The 26,390-nt window shown below is 42.9% G+C and overlaps 2 protein-coding genes across 2 annotated transcripts in view; one reads left to right on the forward strand and one right to left on the reverse strand.

Moving 5' to 3' along the window:
* Tmeff1 (transmembrane protein with EGF like and two follistatin like domains 1) overlaps positions 1-26,390 on the reverse strand; it is an 80,518-nt gene that overhangs the window by 16,398 nt on the left and 37,730 nt on the right. The window contains exons 6-7 of the mRNA XM_057790656.1: positions 9,896-10,044; positions 8,076-8,141 (exon numbers count right to left, since the gene is read on the reverse strand). Coding sequence (XP_057646639.1) covers positions 8,076-8,141; positions 9,896-10,044 — 215 coding nt within the window. The remainder of the gene's footprint in view (positions 1-8,075; positions 8,142-9,895; positions 10,045-26,390) is intronic.
* On the forward strand, positions 20,834-21,207 carry LOC130887930 (Golgi-associated plant pathogenesis-related protein 1-like). The gene is made up of 2 exons (XM_057790659.1): positions 20,834-20,949; positions 21,135-21,207. Exons 1-2 carry the CDS (start codon positions 20,834-20,836, stop codon positions 21,205-21,207), a joined length of 189 nt encoding a protein of 62 aa, XP_057646642.1.

Below are 26,390 nucleotides of genomic sequence, written 5' to 3' on the forward strand. Positions count from 1 at the left end.
AAAACAAAACTATCCCAACAACAAAACAAAAGGTTTTCACTTTGAAATTCCCATTCAGAAAGAGGCTGCTTTTAGCAGCAGTGTGGCCCTGGGTCTCACAACACAGGCTGGAACTTAATTAACAGATTGCCTGTTTACAAACACTTGTGATCAAAGCAGAAGGCATGCCTCAAGCAATCAGCACTGATGAGAAGTAGTTGAACAGAAACCAACTCAAACAATCGTACTTTGCTTCAGTTTTAAGCCAAAAGTGCCCGCTGAAGGAACAAGGCAGGCGGACACTCCCCGACTTCACCGCACTCCTCCGAACGTGACACTTGACAGTGCGACACCATCAAGGCATATAATCGTGAGACCACAGAGCGAGACTGTGAACCCAACTACCTAGTAAAATACTGGAACACGTATAACAATAGGACTGAGCAGCTGTGTAGAGGTCAGGTAGTGTCCTAACAGACCATAAGAAAGTCCTATAAACAGCAGGAAATTTCAGGCATAAGGCAGAAAAGCTAATGGACAAAGTGTGACACCAATAAAGATTTATTAAATGAATTCATGAGAGAAAGTGGCCCTATGTTAACATGAAGTGACGCTGTAGAAAACAAGGCATATCTAATAAAGCTGAGAGTCTGGCTGGCAGCGTCCAAACTCAGCACTCCACTCAAGCCAAAGTATCTACTACACTCTACTCCATGCTATTCTGTACACAGATGATGTAAAGGGGACTTTACACAGTCGCGGCCCTCAAGAGCTTACTATCACTTAAGGAATCAGTATTAGCATGGAAAGATGACCAGCGGCACACCCAGTTTGGTGGCTTATAATTAAGAGGAAATTCACAGCCAAAGCCACTGAGAAGGACTCCCTACCAGTATCTATTCTTTTTTTTTTTAAAGATTTATTTATTTATTATGTATACAACATTCTGCCTTGATGTATGCCCACATGCCAGAAGAGGGATCCAGATCTCAGTACAGATGGTTGTGAGCCACCATGTGGTTGCTGGGAATTGAACTCAGGACCTCTGGAAGAGCAACCAGTGCTCTTAACCTCTGAGCCATCTCTCCAGCCCCATCCAGTATCTATTCTTAAGGTCAAACTTCCCATCCCTATTTGAACACGTCCCGTTTACAACCATCTTTAAGAGTTGTTTGTACCCAGGGGCTGGAGAGATGGCTAAGTGATTAGGAGCACTTGCTGTTCTTACAGAGGACCCAGGTTCAATTCCCAGCACTAGCATGGTGGCTCAGAACTGTCTGTAACTCCAATTCCAGGGGACTCTATGCCCTCTTCTGAACTCCACAGGTACTGTGCCCATGAGGTACATGACATACGTCCAGACAAAATATTCACACCATAAAATGAATATTTTTAAAAAGAATGTACCCAGTACATTTAACAGAAGAGAACCATCCTCTTTACTAAATATGTTCTTAATAGTGTGTCATGTAAATGTCTCTAAATCTGAGCCCAATGATGGGGAGCCCAGCAGAGAGAGTTTAGTAAACTGAACTAAAACTTAGATCTATGGCTATCCGAAAAGTACCATGTTCCAAGCATCACAGTAGATTCCTGGAGTTTGAGACAATGGCAGAATAAACAGAAAATAAGGACAAAGTCTCACTAAGCAACCGAGTGTGTGAAAGAGTTCTAAGAGCAGGCTGGAGAGCCAGTTTCCCCGGGTCACAGCTGAGAAGAGAGCGAGGGCTCTGAGGGAGATTCAGGAAAGAAAGCATCTGGACAGCACAGGGTTCTGACCAGCTCTAGTGCAGCTTCATCCTGCCACTCCACACGAACGAAACTCGGTTTCATTTTATCATATGCAAAACGAGGACAGCATGGCTGTCGTGAGGACTCGGTGATAACTCAGAGGCACAGGCGCACACAGTAGGACACTTGCTTAAAAACTGCTAAGTGGCTCCCAGTGCTACTCAAGAGCCCCAACACGGATCAGTAAAGCAGGTGCGCTCACAGGCTGGGAACTTAAGCACAGAGAAACTGCAAACTGCCGTGACAACCACGCATCGAAACTGAACCCAGGAATCCAGTGCTTGATTTTTCAGACTGACCCCAACGTCTCCCTGGATGTGATCACCGAGGCTCAGAGAAATCAGGTCTCACAAGTCTGACTGACTGCACAGCACAAGCTCTTGGCTATTACACTACGACTTCGGCTCGTTCCCTGGGAGATGTGCAGGAGACGGACAAAAGCATAATGTGCCGCACCTGCTCTCTAGGACTAAATAAACGGGGCTGCTCCAAGAGGGGAAGATAAAAAGGCTTTGAGGACACGATAAAGCATGCTTTCAGAAGCCAAAGCAGAGGTGCAGCCTTGGCACAGAGGAGTGGACACAGAAGGACCCTGTGTGACAATGCCCGGAGGCAAGTGCTGACAGGCTCCAACAACAACAGTGACAACTGCTGGTGTCTGCACAATGCCTGAAGTGTGTGCAGTACACACCGTACATCTGGCCCCCCAGTGACTCGTTCCATACAAAGCCTTCGAAAGCAAGCCTGCCAGCAGCAGCCGTATTTTCACACAAAGAACAGTGCATTCGAAGTCATGATGTCGTAAGAAACAGTACCCAGTGGCCTATCTGTCATCCCTGGTCCACAGTGGGCAACCTAGACAAAGCACGAGGAACTGATCTTAGCAACTGAGGGTAAGCTAGTGCGGCTACACCAGCACTTCACCAGTAACTCTGAGGTTCCCTCGCTCTACAGAGTTAAAACTTTAAATACCACATGCTGCTTCCCAAACTGTGCCTCCCTACATCCCAGCCTTTACAGCACTAACATATCCTTCCACGGACTTGCCTATCCCAGGCTCCTCAAATTCCAAATTAAGGAAGTGTCTACTTGTAAATGCACCCCTAACCTCTCTCTAAAACCTCCCCCACCGCTATAAATCCATTGCTCTCCATCCTATCACTGACCCTCCCAACTATGCCAGGGAAGGAACTCCTCTGATTATACAAACTCACCTACCTCCTCAACTGTTCTGTACCATACCCATGCTGCTCCCCAGATGCCCCTTCCCCTCCTCCACCTTTCCTGACAGGCTGGTGACAGCTGCTTCCTAGCAGGGCTTCCACTCCAAGCACAACAAATGGCCCCTTGGCCCCTTCTCGGGAGTCCTTGAGCAGCCCCAACAAGACTCTCCACCTGCTCAGGACTCGCTCAGGCTCCTTTCAGGACATCCAGCACCTGTAGCGCTGGCTGGTTGTCTTTTAAAGGACACATCAAAAGAAGCTAGATTGGAATACATAAACAGTCATCAGGCAAATGAGACTCACGGTAATGGCATCTTTATCTCTAGTGCTCCTGGCCAGCACAATCAAGACTAATGCGGCTCAAGAACAAGTTCAAAGATGAGGTGAGGGATGGGATGAGAAGAGTGGGTGTCTTTCTAATTAAAGGGCCACAGTTCAATTTCGGCTACATGAAGCTTTCTTTGGATAACAAGGTCTGTATCATGCAGGAACTTCCTGGATAGCTGGAAATACTGCCAATCACAGTAGGGTGCGATGTCAATGGGGGTATACTCATTTCAGGTTGAAACTGTGTCTCAAAAATTGTAAAATTAGAATCATGCTGACACTGTGTAGTGAAGGTAAACAGAATCAAGATGCCAATGAAAACTGAAAGTAGGGATGGCGTGATGGCTCGGGGGTTAAGAACAAGTACTTCCCTTGTAGAAGACCTGAATTTGGTTGCCAGCACTCACACTGGGGAGTTCACAACTGGAGTTCCAGTGGGCATCTGCACTCGAGTGCACATACTCTCACACAGACATACATACACATAATGCAAGTTAAATCTTTTTTTAAAAAGAAAGAAACCCAAAGGTTTGTATTAGCTACATGTGGGTTTGTTACATTACTCTCCTGACATTATCTTTGAAATTTTCTAGAGTTTGTATCTATCACCCCATATTCTTCATACTCAATTGTTGTGGGACATTACTTTAACAGTGTAAAGGTGTGTTACATTTGTTTATGTTACAATTGTTTAGCTATGTAAAGGTGTGTGTTGCTGTTTCACCTTGCCTGCCTAAGGCACCTGATTGGTCTAATAAAAAGCTGAATGGCCAATAGCTAGGCAGTAGAGAGATAGGCAGGGCTGGCAGGTGGAGAGACTAAGTAGGTGGAAGAGAGAATGATGGAAAAAGAGACGGAGATGCCCGGGGTCAGTCAGCCAGAAACGAAAGAAGCAGGAAAAGTAGGACATACGGGGGGGGGGAGGGGTTAAAAAGCTTTGAGGTAAAACATAGGTAAAGAGAAACATGTAAAATTACATTATAAGAGCTAACATAAGATAAGGTCAAGCATTCATAACTAATATTAAGTCTCTGTGTCTTTATTTGGGAGCTGGTTGGAGGCCTAAAGAGAAAGCCTGCAACACTCAATCATCAGACCTTTATGATTTCAAGATCCTCTAATGCTACTGTAAGCAACCCAATTAAACTCACTGAGTTGTTCCTCTCCAAAAACAAAACACACTTTCCACTGGGCATTTCCCTCTAAGTTCTATGCTCCTGCTTGGGCAGTGTCCCTGCTTTCTATAGCACTCTGTAGAAGTACCTCCTACCTACACAGTCTTGGCTGTGGACTGCAGACACAAATATTCACCAAGGGCTCCTATCAATGCCGTGAGAACAGAAAACAAAAACCAACAGCGCTACCTTTTAATGTATTTCTTTACTGTCTGAGTACTAAACTCTCAAAGCCTGGCTTCCATCTTAATTCCATAGAAACTATGGTCCAATGACCTTACTGTCTTCAATTTGAGGTGGTTGAGTCCTCATCCTGGAATGGCTTTCTGTACCATGTTAAACAACTGCCATTCTGTCCAGTTATCAACTCTGAACCAGAGGTTTGTTTCTAGATTTATGCTGAAGGGTCTCCTGGATGAATTCTATATCACATCAAATTCCAAGATGCAGCTGATCACCTTCACCAACTCCTCCTTCACCGTACTTCAAACACCTCCATTCTTCCTCCCGGCGTATCATTTGTATAAAAAGAACCAATTGTCTAAGTCTTTGTTCTTGGTATTTTTACCTCTCACTGCCCCACATCTAAGCAGATGTCTGTCCCTTTGAATGTGCCAAATTCACCTCTCTGCCCTTGCCTGTGTATACGATAAGCATGGTGCTTCCGCAGGTATCACGCATTCAAGTGGTTAACATTGGAGCCTTGTTATATTATACTAATGATCCCTGTCTTAGTTTTCTGCTGTGAAGGGATGCCATGACCACAACAACTCTTATATAAGACAACATTTAATTGGGTCTGGCTTACAGTTTGAGTTTTAAAACATTTTCATCATGGCAAAGAGCCTGGCAGCTTGCAGGCAGACATAATGCTGGGGAAGCAGCCAAGAATTAAACATCTGGATCCTCAGGCAACAGGAAGAGAGAGCCACTGGGTCTGGCTTGGGTTTTTTTTTTTACCTCAAAGCCCACCCATAATGACACACTTCGTCCAACAAGGTCACATCTCCTCCAACAAGGTCACACTTGCTAATCCTTCTCAAATAGTGCCACCCCTGATGACTAAGCTTCTAAATATTTGTGCCTATGGGAGCCATTATTCAAACTTCCACATCCCTAAGGTTCAAAATGAAGTCTCAGTTCTCCAACAGGATAAATCTAACCCCTAGCTACTTTTCCCACCACCTCCCCCTCCTTCATCTAAATCCCTCAGCACCCCCCAATACATCCTGCCACAACATTTGAAGAGTCCACATCTCTTCTGATAATCTTTTAGCTTCCCTAAACATCCTCTCACTGCAGGTTCAAATTCTTTCTTCTCCAGGACTTTTCTCTCATCTTCATGGTTCCCATCTTTTCTAAAGACCACTTACACTTTCCACGTCTAGTAAATCATGACAATATGTAATGTCTACACAGTCGGATACTGGCTAAGCACATGTCATACTATAGCTCACACCCTAAAGATACATGCTATGCCTTTCACAGCACTGAACCCACTTTGATGAAGAAAGAAGGAAAGTCATTTTACTGCTCAGTCATTTTCTGCTTTCAACCCTTGAGATAAAAATGCTGGCTCTCTCCTTTTTTCTTTTTCTTTCTTTCTTTTGTTTTTGTGTGTATGCTTTTGGAAGTTCACTGACTTTAAAAAATAAAATTTATATCGTGTGGGGGGAAAAATACATACCATGTACTAAATTATCTTTCCTTCCACAAGTAATGTTGCTAAAAGGACTGACATAAATTAAACCTATAATAAATAATATCTTCTAATTTTATTTACGTTATATGGCAATTCTTATGTGTACAGAATTTTTAGTACCTCCAAAGTGGAACAGACAAAATTATCAATATGTAGTCATATTATTATGTGATTTTTATGAACATTACACAAGTGTTTGGGGTATACACAATTCCCCAAATTGTCTTCAAAATGAGTTGCTAACTACTGAAAAATGGTCTTCCTAGGGCATTTATCAGTAGAGAGAATAAAACGAGAGCTGGCCTGCCACAGCTCTGGTTCCCACCACAGCTGAATTCCCATTTTAAATACAGCACTTTGTATCAGCAGAGAACACGGTTTTTCAGGGCCTCACGGGTTATAAGAAATTCAGGTTTAACACAATTCAAGTCAAGGAAGTAACATATTATTCAATTACATTAGTTGCTATTTACTGAGCACTTACTAAAATGTTAGATTTTGTTCTATGCATTGATGAATAGTCTTATTTAACTTTGATAAAATTCTATGCAACAGGGATACTTTAAAAATATTAGACATATAACAAAGATCACATTATTTTCCCCCATATGGTGGTTTGTAGATCCAGCCAGGGTCCAAGGCTGCCAGGTAAGTGCAACTACTGCCAAGCTAATCTTCAGCCCTTGGTGTGTTGAGTCAGGGTCTCACTACATAGCTCAGGATAGCCTTGAACTTGCTACACAGGCCAATTTGGGCTTAACCTCATGATTCCCCTCCCTCAGTTTCCCAAATGTCTTGAATATCACACATCTTTACATTCATTTTGTTAGTATATTTTAGAATTTTATACATGAGTGCTGTACCCATCCCTTTGTCCCCTCCATCTCCTCCCAGGCTCCTCACTCCCTCTCAAATCCATGGTCTTTCCTTCTTTAATTACAAATCAGTTGAAGATGTACTTATGATGGGGCAATAGCACACAAATGGTGACCTAGGAGTCCACTGATGCAACTCGTCTTTGATTAACCAGATTAACATCACCAAGTCTCTCACCTGCCATTGGTTGAGTGCTCTTCATACTATTGCTTGTAACAAACTATAAAAATAATCCCTGAAGGTATAGTCTTTGTACTACTATTTGTAAGAGTCAAATACAATAATGCATGTGACCACAACACAGGAAAGCCCAATTGAACTTAAGCTCAAGCAGCATAGATTACAGTCTCTGCTTTGATCTTTAATCAACGAGATTTGGTGCAAATAAATCATATGGCTTCTTTGAGTCACACCCAATCTCTTGATGAGTATGGAGTAGCCTCTAATTTGCCAGACATTCTACTAGGGTTAGCAACATAAAGTAAAGATGGCTCATTTACAATCCACATAGAACTCAGGATCTGAGATATAGATTGGGGGGGGGGGCAGAATTACAATGGGGTAGTGTAAATGCTCAGACAGGGGAAGGGGTAAAGCCATCTAATCCAGATTTAGGGGCAAGGGGTGATTCTCCAAGGAAATGACTCCCACACTGAGACTGGAGAAGATGAACAGGGTTTAGTCAGACAAAGAAGTGGAGACTTCCAGATAGAAGGAATGAGGCTCAAAGACCTGGGCACAGAGGGAAAATGTTAACAGTAGATTCTAGAGAACTTCATATTGTAAGGAAAACTTTAAATCAATAAAAAGCATACATGGGAGCACTCTCTAAACTGAGAGGAAACTTAGCTGTTTCAATAAATACTACTAATCAATTTTATCGAGTGTATTGCCACAGAGAGCTAAGCTAAAAGGCTGCCACAATGAAAATAGAACCACTAGGGACAGCTAATGGTCATATTTCAAAATTTGATTCAAATCTACAAAATCATAATTCAGTACCTTTCACATCTGGTCGATATTGCAGCCCATCATCATTCTTTCCCAATAAACTTGTATCATCTGTATCTGCAAGAAAAACAGTTGTCAAGTTAGCAAAGCCACGATGCTGAAGTCACACCACAGGACTCACAACCACCCAGCTGCTCTGGCTCCTCTTTAACTGTATACCTACCCTGCTCATGCAGCTTATTTTTTTTTTTAACATTCTACTCTTCTAACTAACAGGACTGCATTTATCGTGTACAAGAATAATATTTTGACACCTGTAACACTGTGGGGAAGCTTCCACCATTCCCACCTCAATGGCCTTTTCTGTCTCAGATGTCAAATGAGCCCAGGTAGATCTCGGCATGATGAACAGCTTTTTCATTTGGATCTCTGCTCAAATGTCGCCGACTTTAAAAGCCATTCCTGAGTAATCTGAAATAACATACACCCCTTGGAGAATTTCTCTCTCCAGGGAACCACTGAGCTCAAGATTTATCTTTTCCTACCACGTTTATCTGAAAACATGAGATTAAAATCGATATGAGATCTCTGCTATATTGTCAAACAACATTAAGACCCTTTCCATGTGACCTGCATTGGACTTTGAGGACCAGAGGGGACCACAGACACCTGCTGAGAAGCAAGACTTCCACCTCCAACACCCAGTGAGAGAGGCAATGGGGAGGCAAAAGGAGGTGTGGGTGGAAAATTATCAAGAGGAATAAAATACAAGTTAAGGCTGTACTATTCCAAAGTGGTATAAATTTCAGTTAAAGCTCTCCGGCTTGCCCACTGCTCTAAACCGGATATTCCAGGAAGGAATTCAAGCAGTCAAGCATCCTGCCTAAGCTCTAAATGTACTTCATGAAATAAACTAAATTGTATTCCAAGACACAGGCCAAGAGGAATGGCTTCCTAAGGGATTTGTCTGCCAGGAAATGGCTTTCTCTATCATGCCCATGCCTACCCTACCTGGAAACCCTCTTCTGAGGACCTTCCTAGATCTGCGAGCACTCACAAGAGATATGGGAAGTGTGTCACAAACAATTCATTACTAAGATGTAATAAACTCACCTTTACAGCCTTGCTGCAGTGGCTCAGATAACAGCACATGCTTTAGTAAGTGCCCCCCACCCAGAACGAGGGTAAGGGGAACTGAACAGAGCAAAGCGGAAGGGCTATAACCCGAGTCCATGAGCATGGGCCTGGCCTGCAGGCACTACTAGAACTGATCCACTACCCTGCCCCACAGGGTATGAGGACAGAAGCCTCTATCACTGCTTCTGTTAATATTCACAGTAGAAGAAGAAAACCCATTCTTGTATGGTTCGTGTCTCCTAAACCATAATAAGCAGGAAGAAGGCAAGTGGAATTGTTCACATTTTATAACTTTACACTAAAAACTATAATTGTATATAATGTGTGTGGAAAGAAACAAAGGGAACTATGTGAAAATAAAGGCAATTATTATGCTACGAGAAAAGGGAGAATATACAGAGCCAATGTAAAGTTTACTGCCATTAAAATAGTCTAACTTCTAGTTCTAATTGAATTTGAGATACCTTAGAACTATAAATACATCTCAACTAATTCAGATCCACTCACATCAAGCAAGGGTAAGCTTAGTAATGAACCAAGACATGTGATTTATGTCTGGAGAGGGTAAAAACAAATGAGTATCTACACTATAGCAGATGAAGCTTTAAAATACACAGTAATGAAAAGACCAAGTCTGAAGAATTACTCCTTTCATGAGGTTGAGACACTACCAAGCAAAAGTACCAATGTGTGACATTCAAGAACAGGTTCTTGGCGGGCAGAAGAAATTTTACCTGTGCAGTGGCCAAGATGCCTTATGTCTATCTGTTCTTGCTTTATACAAGATGCTTCTCGAACGAAACAGGGATTGTTATAGGAACTCCCATCGGAAGCACACACGGGGTTAAAACTGTACCCGCTGCAGTCTATGTTACACACACACCTGTAGAGAAAGACAACAATCACCGGCATTGAACAAAGAAAGGATTCACAGTTCAGCAAACAGCAAAAAGCAATTCCCGTCTTTCTCACCGCCTTCCGCAACACAAGGCAGAACGATGCTATGTCATGGAAAATTCTTCAGTGACCTGGATGCCCGAACTAAAAATGTCTCTCAGGTATGGATCTGGAGATATTTATGTTACCCCAGTCAGGGGTCTTCTAGAATTTTCATTTTTAGATCAAATGTCAACAACATTAGTTAAAAGAAAAAAAACAGGACTATGGCACCATGGAAAGAGTGCAGGAGAGTGTTCTAAACCAAAGGTCGCAGGTTGTATCAGCATCGTCTCAAGGTCTTATTTTACCCACCTGTATAACAGATAATAATAGGCCTACACCAAACAGTTGGGACAATTAAAAATATAATAGATATGAACTATGCAGAAAGTGCTTCCTAGTAACACATCTACCAGGGCAACTGAGAGTTTACTGTACCCAGATCCCACAGCACAGGCGTATCAGGTCAAGGAACTCCCCCCAAGAACAAAGAAGCCGACAGTGGGAATAATACACGTTGTCCAGCAACACTCTGGTCCAGCAATCTTCACTGCCCTCCTACAGAAAACAAACACTGGATAAAGCACTTTAGAACTTCCTCTTGGGCCATGCAGTGGTAGTGTACACCTTTTATCCCAGTACTCTAGACATAGATCTCTGTGAGTTTGAGCCCAGCCTGATCAACAGAGCAAGTTCCAGGACAGCCAGAGTTATACAGAGAAACCTTGTCTCAAAATAATAAACAAAAAACAAAAACTTCCTCTTTGATATACCCCTAAGTGAGTAGGAAAGCCAGGAGTGTTCAGAACACTGGTGACATGCAGACAGACAGAAGTCCTGTCTCTCTAAAGACGGTTTTTGCCTTAAAGGTGTTTACCAAGTGGGCAGATCCAATTATCAGCTCTGGGACCCTGTGAATGGGAGACACATAATAATGACCCACCTCAGGCAGGGACTAGAGAGATCTCCACAAAGCTACAAGTCTTGGCTTGAGTTTCTACATGCCACAGGAAATGCTCTTCAAACAGGGCTGCCCTGAGTCATGGCACTGCACACCGGGAGAAAATAAGAGAGTAAGGACTAGATGGGGCCCTGGGCAAGTAACAGAAGCAAACAGGATCTCCTCTAGAGAAGCCCAACTTCATCCTAGGTCTTTGTGATTCTCCACAGTGCAAAAGTGAGAAAAAAGCACCCCTCCAAACACGCATGTGCCTGTAGCACGTGTGTGCACATGCACACACACACACACACACACACAGAGAGAGAGCTTTTCAGAAGAGCTAAACACAACTTCTATGAATAAACCATGTATTAGTAAAACAAAACCTCAATAGCTAGAGTTAACAGCTCACAAACTAAAGGAGAGCTGGAGGCACACAGGACAGGAAACCGTTCAGACCGCAGCAGTGGCACATATGAAAGCCAGGTTAAAGACACAGACAGGAGTCAAGAGCTCGGGGAACTCAGGGCTACAAAGAGTGGAAGTGAAGCATGGCAATATGCCCAGAAATTTAGCTTTAAACTTCCTAAAACTAAAAATAGGAATTTATCTAAGTACCTAAAAAATCCCAAACAGAATCTTAAAGTGGAGATCTACACACTAAATAGTAAAACTTTGGTCACAAAGAAAAGACTACCACAAAAACAAAAACAAAAAACTGCGAATGAAAAAGATTTTTGAAGTCAATAATAAAAAGAACAATAAATTGAAGCCAAAAGAACACGAAATAGAACTTGCAATGTGTTGAAATTAAACAGAATTCTAGACAGAGATTTTTTTTTAAGGTAGCTGAGAATGAACTTAAACTCCTGATCCTCCTGCCTCTACCTCTAAGGTGCTGACGTCACAGGCATGCACCCCCCCCCCCCAGCTCATGCACTGCTGGGAGTCAATCCCAAGGATAGCTTCATGCATGCCAGGCAAACATGCTACCACCATGCCAGAGCTACATTCCCGGTACCCAGAAAAATACGTAAAAGAATAAGAGAAAATAAAAGTACTTTGGAGGGGGCTGGGGAGATGGCTCAGAGGTTAAGAGCACTGGCTGCTCTTCCAAAGGTCCTGAGTTCAATTCCCAGCAACCACATAGTGGCTCACAACCCCAGAGAACACAGACAACAAAGAAGACCCTAAGAGAGAAATACATAGATCCGCCTAGGAAGGTGAAAAAGACAAGATCTCCTGAGTAAATTGGGAGCAGGGGTGGGGGAGGGTACGGAGGGGAGGGGAAGAGGAAATGTATATCTCAATTAAAAACAAAGTATTAAAAGAAAGTACCTTAGAGAAAACAAACTCAAGTGTGTCTCTGTTGGCTACCGAAAGGATTCTAAATAAAGGGAAAAGGGTCCCAAAAGGAAGGTTGAGATGTAAATACAAATGAGGACCCAAGGTATAGAATTATGTAAGTAATAACAAAAGGCTGAAGGTGGAAGGCAACAGCAGTGTTTTCCAAAGCCACTTCAACACTAACAGAGAAAAGAATTCAAAATAGGAACACGGCAGAAAGAAAGACCATACATAAAGTCAAGGGACACACACACACTTAGAGAAAATTCATGAGGACTAAATTTTGCAATTAAATAGCAAAGAAAGGCTGGATGAAAATCACAAAAGCAGCTATGCTGCCTACTTGCGAAGGGTCTGGAAAGCACGTGCTGCTCTTGCGGAGGACCTGGTTCAGTTTCCAGCACCCATATCAGGAGGCTCTCAACTGCCTTTCACTCTGCAGGGGCCTGATGCCCTCTTCTGAACTCCACAAGCACCTGAGCTCACACAGGCACACGGCCACCACATACAAAGATGTGAAAAGTAAAACTAAAGGCTGAAAGATTTAGAAGATTACAGGTAAAAAATATAAACCTGACTCTGAAACAACAACAAAAAAGATAATTATAGCCCATATAACCAACAAAAAATTAGTATCCAGAACACAAATACAAAGATAGATGTTAAGATGCAATGACATGAAAATTGAGAAAAGAAAATGAACAGCAAAGGAGATACACACGGTGTGGGTAGAGTTGGCATCACATCCAAAAGACTTCAGGACAAAAAAAAAATCATAATACAGAAATTAGAAGGTTCCATTGTAATACTAAAACATTTTATTATCAGGAAGACTGTCGAAGGACTTAAAATAATCTCAAAATCTACAAAGCAAATATTGACAAGACTACTGTGAAGAATACATAACTCAGTAACTCATAACGCAAATATAAAATGACCGTGAAAATGAAATCTCTGTCTCTCTCTCTCTCTCTCTCTCTCTCTCTCTCTCTCTCTCGCTAAGATTTGCTTAAAATAGCTCCCCAAAAAAGCTGAGAAGAAAAGATGAAACAAACTTGGCCTTTTGAAGATCAGTGGCGGGAATATGGAGAAGGTCCTCTTTAGTAGTTTTTCCTTTCCTGCGTGTGTGAATGACCCAAATGGCTACCTGAGATAAAACAGGGCCACAAAAGGATGCGGTACCATCAATCAAATTTAATACACATGAAGATGAATAGACTCTAACTATGGAGAGTGCCCTAAATGAATCTCAAAAGCACTACTATCACATACAAAAGGTCAAGAATATTTGTGTTATTTCTTTGTCAACTTGATACAAGTCTCTGGGTCATCTGAAAAGAAAGAACCTCAGTTGAGAAAGTATTTCCAGCAGACTGGTCGATAGGCAAGAGTGTGGAGCATTCTGTTGGCTAATGATTGATGTGGGAGGGCTCAGGGAAAGCTCAGCCACAGCAAGTACCACCCATGAGCAAGTCTGGGGAGTATAAAGAAGCAAGCTAAGCGAACCACGAGGAGTAAGCCAGTAAGCAGCATTCCTCCATGGTCTCAGCTTCAGTTCATGCCTCAACTTCCCTCAGTGACGGGCTGTGGTAAGGACATGTAAGCTAATTAAACCCTTTCTTCCCCAAGGTACTTCTGGTCATGGTATTTATCACAGCAATGGAAAGCAATCTAGGACAGTGCACACCGTGTAATTCCATTACATAAAACCAAAGTTTAAAAAATTAAATCAAAGGGTGGGAAAAATGGCTCAATGGCTAAGAGCACTGTCTGACCTTCCAGAGAACCTAGGTTCTATTCCCAGCACCTACATAGTAGCTCACAACCATCTCTAACTCCAGTCCCTAGGGATCTGATGCCCTCTTCTGCCCTCTGTAGACACTGCATGCACACGGAACATAGACACACATGCTGGCAAAACACCAATACACATAAAATAAAAATTTAAAGAGAAAAAAGGAAATAAATGAACAGCAAAATAACGTATATTTTAAGAGATATATCACATAAAATAAAAGTATAAAGATATCAAGGAAATATTTTACACAAAAAATGAAGGCCTTGGGGTAAGTGGGAGAGTTAAGGGAACCCTGCAGTGCTAGCAAATGCTATGACTTGACTAGAAGGTCCCCCCAAAGACTGTGTGTAAAGCCTTGGTTCCCAGTACAGCGGAAGTCAGAGACAGGCTTTTGGGAAGTGACTGGATCGGGTGGGCTGTTTTCATCCATGGATTCACCCACTGATGGATTCATAATCTGACAGCATTGCTGGGTGGCAGTGGGAATCAGGAAGCAGAACCCACATGGAGGAAGCACTAAAGATATATTTTGTCCTTAGCCCTTCCTGTCTCTCTGCTTCTCACCCGCTGTAAGGTGAACTGCTCAGCTCTTTTAGGCCCTAGCTGCCAGCACTCATGTTCCCATAGCAACAGGGCCAAGTGACCACGAACTCCAACCTCTGAAATAGAGACAAAACAAAGCTTTCTAAGGTTACTTTTCTCTGGTGTCTTGTCAGCCGTGACAGCAACACTGTAAAGCTCCACTCCTTGGCTGGGAGGGGAAATTTGCAATGGCTTGTTTTACTTTTGTGCTATTCCAAGTATATAAGCTTTCTTGAGAGAAAAAGGAAAAGAAATTAAACTCATAAGAACAATATTCATTAACAAGTAAAATAATATTAACAGTAATTGCTTTTTTATTCTTTCAGCTCTTTACTCTTTTAGGGGGCCAGCCACCCAGCTCCCAAATAAACCACACAGAGGTTTATTCTTTCTTATAAATGCCCGGCCTTAGCGTGGCTTGTTTCTAGCCACCTGTTCTTAAATTATCCCATTGATCTTTGGCCTCTATTTCTATATATCTTTTCTCTTCTTTCCTCCTTACTCTGTGTCTTGATGTGTGACTGGGTGGCTGGCCCCTCAAGTTGTCCTCTCTTTTTCCTTCCTCCTAGATCCTCTCAAAAATCTCCTCCCATTTATTCTCAATGCCTACCAGCCCCAAGTATCCCTCTCCCGCCAAGCTATTGGCCATTCAGCTCTTTACTAGACCAATCAGGTGTTTCAGACCGGCAAAATAACAGCTTCACAGAGTTAAACAAATGCAGCATTAAAGAATGCAACACGTCTCTGCATCATTAAAACAAATGTTCCACAGCATGAATAAATGTAGCACATCGTAAAATAATATCCCACAACAAATAACAGTCTTGTGCCATTAGGTAATTTCTAGAATACAAGAGTTGGGAGAAGAACCAGAGGGTGTGCCTACAAGGTTAGCTAATCAGAAAAGATTGAGTTGAGATGAGAAGAGGCACAGAAAAACCCAGAGAACCACCGCCAACTACATGAGAGCGAAAACATCTGCACAGACATTTAGTTCTCTTTCTCCTCCTTCTCCCCCTTCTTCCCCCGACAATGGGCAGTGTAGAATGCCAGGGAAGCAAAGGGCTTTAGGAAGCCATCTACTCTGAACCTTGTATCCAATGCAGGGTTTCTCCCCACACACACACATCCCCGGCGAGATCTGAAGCGCTGTCACAGCCTGCTAGCACATCTGCAGTGGTGGTCATCTTGTATCTTACCCAACATACATTTCACGACTGACGAGTTTCTCCCCCAGATTGGACCCCAAACCTGCATCCCAGAGTCTTCTACCAATTGACTCATAGGTATGGTTGGTTATGAAGTGTCCCCCACAGGCTCCTGTGTTAAATGCTTGATCCCCAGTCTTTACTTTGGGTGTGTGTGACCTTACTGGAGGAAGTGGGATGCTGGAGGCATGCGTGTGATGACTCTACCTTCTCTGTCTCTTACCACTCTCTCTCACCCCTTCCTGAATGCCATGAAGGGACTATGCTCCTCCTCCACACAACTCCTGACACCCAAGAACAGGAGGCTAAGCAACTGTGGGCTAAAATCTCCAGAACCGTAAGTGACGCCAGCCTTTCCTTCCCTAAACTGCGCTCTGGTGCTTGTGTCACAGCTACACAGAAGCAATGGATGTGATGCTAAGTCTACATGTAATAATGTCAAAACATCTCCCGAGAACGCTCTTTACATATTCAGAGATAAGCATCACATTACATATAAGTTCTCATTTCTGTAAACTGGATCTTAGGATGATTCGTCACACACCAATGTGATGGTTTTTAATTTGAAACTTTTATGATGAAGTTTAATTTTTTTATTTTTTATTTATTTTTATTTTTTTTGTACACAGTATTTTATCTGTGTGTATGCCGGAGGGCACCAGACCTCATTACAGATGGTTGTGAGCCACCATGTGGTTGCTGGGAATTGAACTCAGGACCTTTGGAAGAGCAGGCAATGCTCTTAACCGCTGAGCCATCTCTCCAGCCAGAAGTTTAATTTTTTAAAAGATTGTTCAATGATCATTCATTATTGCAATATCCAACATCCCATCCCCCTGCACAGACTCAGTATCTTTTTTTTTTTTTTTTTTTTTGGTTTTTCGAGACAGGGTTTCTCTGTGGTTTTGGAGCCTGTCCTGGAACTAGCTCTTGTAGACCAGGCTGGTCTCGAACTCACAGAGATCCGCCTGCCTCTGCCTCCCAAGTGCTGGGATTAAAGGCGTGCGCCACCACCGCCCGGCCCCAGACTCAGTATCTTATATGAGGCCACAAATAAAGCACGCATACAGTATAGAAATCATTATCTTAATTATTCTAGATAATGCAAATAAATACAAAAAAGACGGAATCAATATTTCTTATGATTACATCCAACTTTGATCCATATCAAGGTTCTTAAACGTATTCATTTCTACATGTAACTGTTATCTTCTGGAACCCAGGACTCCAAGGACCTCGATCAAATTTTATATTATCTCAAAATGCTAAAGTAGTTAGGACTCTAATTCTATCATTTAATCTCTTCTAGACTGACAGTCATAAAATAGATAAGTATATATTTCTACTAAGTCATCAACAAAACACTGATAAAAATAGAACCATATGGGCTGGAGAGATGGCTCAGAGGTTAAGAGCACTGATTGTTCTTCCAGAGGTCCTGAGTTCAATTCCCAGCAACCACATGGTGGCTCACAACCATCTGTAATGAAATCTGGTACCCTCTTCTGGCCTGCAGGCATACACGCAGACAGAACACTGTATACAAAATAAATAAATAAATCTTTAAAAAAAAATAGAACCATATAACCTATCATTAGAAAACTACCTTTAGAACTTACAGATAAACCACTGTGGGGTATTGATGTGGGTCAGGTACCAGAGTGCGTGCCTGGCATCCGCAAAGCCCTTGGTTTGAGCCCCAGTACTGCATCAGCTAGAGTCATGGCACACGCCTGAAATCCCAACACTGGGAGGAAAACGCAGAAGGAACTCAAGCTCAATGACATCCTCAGCTACACAGAAAGTTGGAGGCCAGCTTAACTACGTGAGACCCTGTCTCAAAAAGGAGAGGAGCGGAGCGCTAGGACTGACCTACCATCGGCCTTTGTACTCGTGTGTATCTCAGGCTGGCCAACACCTCCTGCTAAGATTTTAGATACCGTGACTAAGGCTCCGCTCAGCCCTGGTACAGGAAATCTTACCATACACCCCTCTACCACCCCAGAAAAGAGAAAATGAGGTTAGCTTTAGCCTGACTTGTTCCTGGTAAGCCCATGCTGTTACTAGAAACCTTAATGTGTGCTCAGAAACAAAGTTAATGAAACAGAGGACTTAAAAGAAATCCAATGCTAAGAGTCGCTGGGGCTCGGCCAGAACCAGGCTTTTCCATTAAACAAATACTCAAAGACCTTTCCCAGAATTCGGACAAAACCTGGGGTAGTAAACTAATTGTGAAGCTATTTATCAAGAAAAGGGTCTTTGTTCTTGTCTTCTCTCCTCCAGGCTTAGCCTAATGAGGAGGGTGGTGGGGGAATAGCCCATCAGGTGCCTCACTGTCAGCACAAATACAGAGCCTGATCTGCTAACATTGCGTTCTACCACAGCCCATGCTCCCTGCCACAGAAAGGACGAATTCTTCTATATGACAATAAGACAAGCTTTTTAAATACTCTCTAAATTCAAAAACTCTTGTACATGTGTGTATCCTTCAAGGCCAAGTGACATTTGAGAAAGACGATTCTGGAGCCAAGGACGGTTGCTGAACATTGGCATGTAAAGGAGAGACCGGCAGAAGACAGGAGGTCAAGCCAACAAGGGAGCAGATGAAACTAATTTCAAAAAGCAATCTGGCAAAGTTAATGGACTTTCTGGTAGAGTCTTAGAAAAGGAAACTGAGTTAAAGGTAATAAAATGACTGATCCAAAAAGGGGAGCGCTCTCCCTCCCGTCTCCCCAGGAATAAGAGAAATTACGGTAGAAGCAACAGAGGGAAGGGATGGAGCAGGGCAGACACGACAGCTCCCCTAGGCAGACAGTTCTTCTACTTGTAGGACAGATCAATGGAGACGACAGACGACAGAAGGTGACGGGAAAGAAAAGACAATGAAAAAAGAGGGTTGGGGCACACAACAACAGCAGAAACTGAGACACTATTCACCATCACCTGCATCATATATTAGAGTAGTCTTATGGGGATGGGAGGGTAACTCGGTAGGTAGAGTTCTTGCCTAGCCCGCACAAGGTCCTGGGTTCAAAATCCAATACCACATAAAATGTGCATGCCTGTAATCCCACCACTAGGAGGTAGATTTTTAAAAGATCAGAAGTTCAAGACCAGTTTGAATATATGAGAGTCTGTCGATAGATAGATAGATAGATAGATAGATAGATAGATAGATAGATAGATAGACAGACAGACAGATAGATAAGATAGATAGATAAAAACAAGAGTTGCCACACTACAGCATCGCACACGTGTATTTTATGTGGGTATGTGTAGGAGACAGAACTGGGTCTCCCCTGCAGCTGAAGTTACAGGCAGTTGTGAGCCACCAGACATGGGTACTGGGATCCAAACTCGTCCTTGGGAAGAGCAGCAATTGCTCCTAATCACTGAGCCATCTCTCCAGCCCCTAAGAAGGTTTTTAATATTTTCATTTGTAAAGGGGTAACCATAACAAACTACATGTAGCCTGCAAAGCCTGAAGGATTTACCATCTAGCTCTTTGCAGAAAAGGTACGCCCACCACTGGTTTACAAGACAAAAATGAGGCAAAACTGAAGTAGCAATAAAACAGAAATGACAGCAAGCAGAAAGCTGAAGACCTCTTCAGAACTGTGAAGAGGTTTGGCAAAAAAAAATGACAAGCCACTGTGCTAATCCTGTCAGCAACCACTCATCTGAGAAGCGTCACTGTTTATGGTGGGCATGGGGATCAACCAGGAACTGCCTAGAACAAATGTCTGGCATAGACAAAAACTCATCAGTGGGCTGGAACCACCGGATCTACTTCCAAGAACTATGAACAAACCATTGTCCTGATTTCTACAACATCTAAGAAATGAAAAAAAATTAGCATCTGAAGGAAAGGCCAGCTCAGTGAGGCAGGGAGAAGGAAAGGAACACACGAAATTGCAAAGGCTTCAGCCACAACCAGTTACAATAATTACAGATGCTCCCAGAGTGCCAACAGTATTGGAGAGGCACGATGCCCACAGACCAGAAGGTAAGGGCGTGAGAGACCACTGTGAGAGAAAACTCCACAGCGTCTGTCAACCGTCAACCGCACTCACTGGTTGTGCTGGTACATCAGTCGCCTCATTCCTTCCTGACAAAAGCAAACGCCAAAGGAACCAAGAGTAAGACGTGTGAACGCCCTAGAAGAGCATGTGCGATGATATTCTTCCTGCTCGTTGGTCACCGGAAGTGGATTTTAGAGCATGCACACTGTCACATGGCCACATCAGGAAAAGTCTTTCCACCATATTGCCTCCCTTTTCTCTCAACACACCAGGGCGTTCCTGTCTAGGGACTTCCTCCCTCCCAGGACACTTCTCCAGAGAAATCCCCCTGCTCAGTCAGTCCCCAGCCTCGATGTCCTTTCGTAAGTCAAAAAATAGCTGAAGAGGAAATTACTGTTTTTTTAAAAAAAAATAAGTTGGGACTGAGGAGAGGGCCCAATGGATAAGAGCACTTGCTACACAGGATGAGGGCCTGAGGTCAGATATCCAGCATCCATGAGCTGGGGATATTCTTGAACAGCTGTGACCCTACCATTGGCAGTAGGGGCATTACCAGGGCTTGCCGACCAGCCAACCAACCCAAAACAGGGCAAACTCTGGGTGCAGAGAAAGGCTCTGTCTCAGGAGAATAAAATGGAGAGTTACAAAGGAAAACACCCTGATGTCGCCCTCTGGCCTGCACACGTTGGTGATCTCTCACTTTCACACACAAAACACATGTACAAATGCACACATACACCACACAAGCAAGAAAGGAAGAGAGGAAGGGAGGAAAAAACATAGGTCACCCAACAGAGCACAGACCCTGCAGAGCCAAGGAGTGCATACAGGTGCCCATGGGCAAGTCAGGTTCCAAACAGTTTACTAACAAGGTCCTGAAGGCCCACAATGAGAACCGGGCTCAGCACAGTGTGCCCCCACTGAAGCTTTGCAAGACATTCAACCAGGAAACTCACAGAATTCAGAGACTCTGGCTAGAACAAGAATCCTGAAGGACAGCCCAGGGTCCATTTGTGACGAGTGTGGGCATAACTGTGTGGGCATAGGCACCCTACTATCAGACGGGAAAGGAAGTGGCTGATCGGTGGCACAGTGAGATCAAGAACCACAACTTCCAGCAGCCTGGCTTCACCTCAGGGACCGGACACTTCACAGCCAGGGTATGAAAGAATACAAAAAAGATAGATGTGGGGAAGTCGTCCGTAAGTGATGGGTCCTCCTTTGCAGTGCCCAGATACTTTCCAGTAGTCAATGTCATCAACCAGGGCTTCTTCAAAAAAAAATGTCCCACCTCCAAGGAAGTAGCTCACCAGATGTCACGAGAAGCTAGAGACACACATATGAAGTGCCCACAGAACAACAAAGAGCCAGCCGAGGGCGTACTGTGCACACACTATAGGCAGCTGGCCATGAGCTCATCCCAGTTAAAGGATGGACATCCGAAGCGTTTATCCCGAGGGTTACCTAGACCACAGTTACTTAGATTTGGGTGAGATCAATTCTGACATCTTTTTGCTGTTAGCTTTTAAGCAGACTTTTTTTTTGTATCCTTCTTACTTCTAAGATACATGTTAGGACTCTGTGTTTTCTGAATATTTGCCATGCTGAGAAACGAGGTCGTTTTATGTGATCATCCTGCACTGTAATCTCCTTTTCGTAGATTCTGAAGAGTATTAAACCTCCCTTTTAAATGTGAAGAGCGAGAGAAATAAAATACGATGCCAGAAAAACAGTGAGCACTGGGTCCGCCTGGTACAAAGTGAGGCATACCTATTTTTATTTCTCCATATATGAGAAATAAAGGCAAAGTTACAACAAAAGAGATCAATATGGTCAAAAGTTGGTTCTCTGCAAAGACTCGAGTCAGGAAAACAGGCTGAATGGAGAACGAGTGACACAGGAAGACAAAATAGAAAAGCTGAGGGCTGGAGAGAAGGCTCAGCTTTTGGGAAAGCTTACTGTTCTTCCTTAGGACCAGAGTTCAAAGCCCAATACCCACATCACCCTTCTTGTGCCCTCTGTAGGCATACATACAGACACACATATATAAATAAAACATCCTCTTTAATCCATCAAAAGAGGCTGGAGCAGGGGTGGGGAGAGTGCACTGATCAAGAGCACTTGCTGCTCTTACAGAGAGACCCAGATTTGGTTCTTATCACCTGCATTGGGGCTCACAACTATCTAACTCCAGTTCCATGGGATCCAACATCCTTCTGGCCTTCACAGGCACCTAGTACATCAATACACATACAAAAAAATAAAAAAAATAATAAATTTTTTAAAGGGTCTGAAGAGATAGCCCAGTGGTTAAGAGCATTTGCCGAAGAAAACCAGAGTTGGTTCCTGGCACCTACACAGTGGCTCACAATCACCCGAAACTCCAGCTTCGGGGGTTGGAGGGATCCAAAACCCTCATCAGGCCTCTGCAAGTACTTGTACATACAGACACATAAACACATATACATAAAGGAAAAAATCTTTAAAAGTAATCCAAAGAAAATATAGTAGGGCCAAAAAATTATTAAATAGGTATATGCATGATGAAAAGCTTAAAAGCCTGAGTTCAATCCCAGGACTCACACAGCAAAAAGAACCAACTCCTATAAATTGTCCACATATGCCCAATGGTGTGTGTGCGTGCGTGCGTGCGTGTGTGTGTGTACAATGAAAATAAAATCAATAAAAATGTTTTTTAAAAAAAAAAAAACAAAAGATTCATCATTAAAAAAGAAAAATAATTTTAAAAAAATTCAGAGAGGACAACTCCTGAAATGATAAAGGTTTCAGAAACAACTTTATGGCTTTAAGTTTGTAAAGACAAGGTGAAATTAGCAGCTTTTTAAAAATATATCAACTATCAAGTTTGATCCCCCACCCCCAAAAGAGAGACAATACTATAACCATAAAAAACTAAATTAGTTGTTTACCCCAAAAAAGTCTTTTACATACCTACATATATATACATATGTCTGCCACCATACAGCCAGGTGTATGCTACATACACACCCAAAGTTCTAGCACTCAAGAGGTTGAGGTAGGATTATAACTTTGAAACCTGCAAACCTGCTTGAGTTATGTAGTAAGAGTATTTCAAAATAAGCAAGCTCTCTCTCTCTGCGCATGCATGTGTGTGTGTGTGTGTGTGTGTGTGTGTGTGAGAGAGAGAGAGAGAGAGAGAGAGAGAGAGAGAGAGAGAGAGAGAGAGAGAGAGAGAGAGACAAGGCTATCCATTCACATTAGAATCCTGTCAGAGGGTCTTAGCAGCAATTAAGAGCAGGGGTTGCTCTTTAAGAGCACATAGGTTTGGTTCCCATCACTTTCATGGTGGCTCACATCTGTCTATAACATATATGAAGCAAACACTTATATACATAAAGTTAAATAAATCTTTTTTTAAAAATTTATTTTTATGTTATGTACACTGGTGTTTTGCCTGCATAAATGTCTATATGACGGCATCAGATTCCTTGGAACAGAAGTTAGAGATAGGCGTGAGCTACTATGTGGATGCTGGGAATTGAACCCAGGTCCTCTGGAAGAGCAGTCAGTGCTCTTAACTGCTGAGTCATCTCTCCAGACCCAACAACTTTTTTTTTCCAAATTGTTTTAAATTTTAATCCTTTCAGATATCTCAGCTGAAGAGAGCTTCAACAATATACTCCACTTCCTTAATGTCATAAGAAGCAAAGTCATAAACTCCACAAAGCCAAAAACCAGGCTCTGAATCAAAGGCTCTCAGTGGTTCCTGTTCTGCAAACTTCACGGGTAACACGACTGACCATTTATTCCCTGGTGATTGACATGACAACGCTGGCAATATTTTATTTTATACACAGGTACACAGGAGTTCCCTAAATGGGCATGCTGTAGAAATTACAATAAAATTTTTGAGTGAGGTACAGAATGCGCTATAGCACACTGCAATGACTTCATGAAGAAAATGAATGTGTGTGGATCTGCCTGCACACGCATAGAACGCCCCTGGAAGATTAAACAAAAACCAATCACAATGACTGAAGACAACTGAGTGACTGGGAGCACGGGTAGGGAAGAGATCTCATTCTGTGCAGCCCTTCAAAGCTTTTCAATTTTTAACACTATGAATTTCAAAGGCATAAATGCATGCATACATAAGTAAATAAATGACTAAATAAAATGACTTCTATGATTTAGGGCTAAGATTTTGGCAAATTGCAGCTTCCAGTCTTTAAAATTGGAACAATACCTCCTTACACTGCTGACAGAATCAAATAAGATGTGAAGGGGGGGGACCCTTTGAAATAATTCAAATGCTATGCACGCTTGAAAGACATCATTGTTACTATCACTCAAACGCATCTAACCCTTTCCATTCTTCCCTCTAACTCCGCACAGAAAGGACCATTTCATCTCAATATAGTTTAGTTAACAGTTAAGAAAACACTGACTTCAACTAGTTCAGGTGAGCTGATTTAGATTTAACAAACACCTAATCAAACCTGCCACAAACTCAATACATTAAATCCTCACAGGCAGCTCTAAGTGAATAACTGCTCCAAACCACTGAGCGCTGCTATCAACTTAACAAACAACGAAGGACCACCCTTAAGTTCCCAACCTGTGGTGGTGTGAATGAGAACGGCCCCCATGGGCTCATACGTTTGAATGCTTGGTCCCCAGTTGTTTGGCAAGGTTAGGAGGCTTGGCCTTATCAGAGTAGGGGTGTCACTGGGGGGTAGGCTCTGAGGTTTCAAAACCCACACCATTCCCAGTTAGTTCTCCTCTCTCTCTCTCTCTGCCTCGTGGTTGTGTCTCAAGATGTGCTGCTCCAGTGCCGTGGCTGCCTGCCGCCATGCCACCAGCCACGATGGTCACGGACTAACCCACTGAAACTGTAAATCCCAAATGATGCTTTCTTTTATAAACTGTCTTGGTCATGATGTCTTAGCAATAACCTTAGAGCAGAGTGCCAGGTCCCAGGACCTCACAAACAATGGTCCCGCAATATAAACATGGTGTCACACAGATGTTGTTCTTCAAGACGAAGGAAGAACTCATAAAGACCATGGAAAATGCTTCCAAGAAGAGGTGGTGACATTCTACCTAATTCACACCACATCTCAACCCAGAAGGAATATGACTTAAAATAAAAAAACAAGTATGGGACTCCAGACAAAGAATACCAGGGATAAAGTAAAGGAAGAAAAGTCTCCAGAGACACTATGAATGATCATTCAGAAGACAAGAGGCTGTGGGACAGGAAGCCCTGTGCCTTAAAGGCAGATCTATCTGGAGAAACCTTTAATGCCAACTGTTAGGAGTTATTTCTACAAAAGAACCTGTCCTTGCTAGCATCCGGATTACACTTTGCATAAACTGCCACTGAATAGTATCTGTTTCCTATTACCAGCAGAGAAAGAAGTTTCTACTGTAATCTAAGGGATAACAGTACAAATTCATTAAACTAATTGACTTTTATTCTCCGACCATTTCATTCACATATCCAATGTCACTTATCATATTCGTCCCCTTGTCCTCTCTTACGCTCCCTCTCATTCCCTCTGGAGCCCTTCTTCTGAAGAAGGGTCCATCCCACTGCCGTGTCTTTTTCTTAAAGACCCACTGAGTGTAATCATGGTTGCTTGCATTAGCGCGGGTGTGGGGTTATTACTGCATCATAGGCAACTTATCAAAGGTTGCACCTCTGAAGAAAATTCGCCACTTCTCCCTCCCCACCGCAGCCATCAACTGCCAGATGCCGCTCAGCTAGATGGGGGGGGGGGGAGCCTTGTGATTCCCTTAAATTACTTTTAAGTCTACTATTCTTTATGTCCAGAATCAGGCAATGCCAAATGACAGCACTCACTGTCATTTCTACGTGGAAATAGAGTAGAAAAGAAGAAAATTATGAAAAATACATAAAGCTTTTTCAGAAAGGAAGTGCGTAGCATCACCCTTTTTTAGCCAAGGGGAAGATTCCACTGTACCTGGAAGGGGAGCATTCACACTGTAACGTTGCCCCGAAATCTGCCACAACAGAAACTGGCAGCACGCTAAGATGTCCAGCAGGCGGATTAAGCGGCTATCTATCGATGATGTCTGCCACGCCACACCCCTGTACAGTTCTCTAAGTGTCTCTCAGATACTTATGTCACACAGGGGTAAAATGGAATCAGCAGCCCCAGAGCAGACCGCATGAAATAGGCAGAAAAGCAGAGACCATTTCCATAAAGCTCAGCATACGCAGCTCAAAGAGAGCATTTGGGGACTTTGATAGCTCACCTGTACTGGTTTCATGCATGGGGAGTCTACGAATGCCTCAGACCATTCCTGGGCAGAGATTTGGGTCAGGTACATAAAAGCACTGAAGGGAAGAAGTCCTATCGTTAGTAACCACACTGTTCAGAGGAA

Source organism: Chionomys nivalis, chromosome 16 (genome assembly GCF_950005125.1).
Source record: "Chionomys nivalis chromosome 16, mChiNiv1.1, whole genome shotgun sequence".
NCBI lineage: Eukaryota > Metazoa > Chordata > Mammalia > Rodentia > Cricetidae > Chionomys > Chionomys nivalis.

What these genes read in the sequence shown, in the direction of transcription:
- LOC130887930 (XM_057790659.1), top strand. Translation starts at nt 20,834, where the DNA reads ATGGGCAAGTCAGGTTCCAAACAGTTTACTAACAAGGTCCTGAAGGCC. An exon ending in AAGACATTCAACCAGGAAAC is followed by an intron (nt 20,950 to 21,134) that starts TCACAGAATTCA and finishes GCTTCACCTCAG; the next exon opens with GGACCGGACACTTCACAGCC.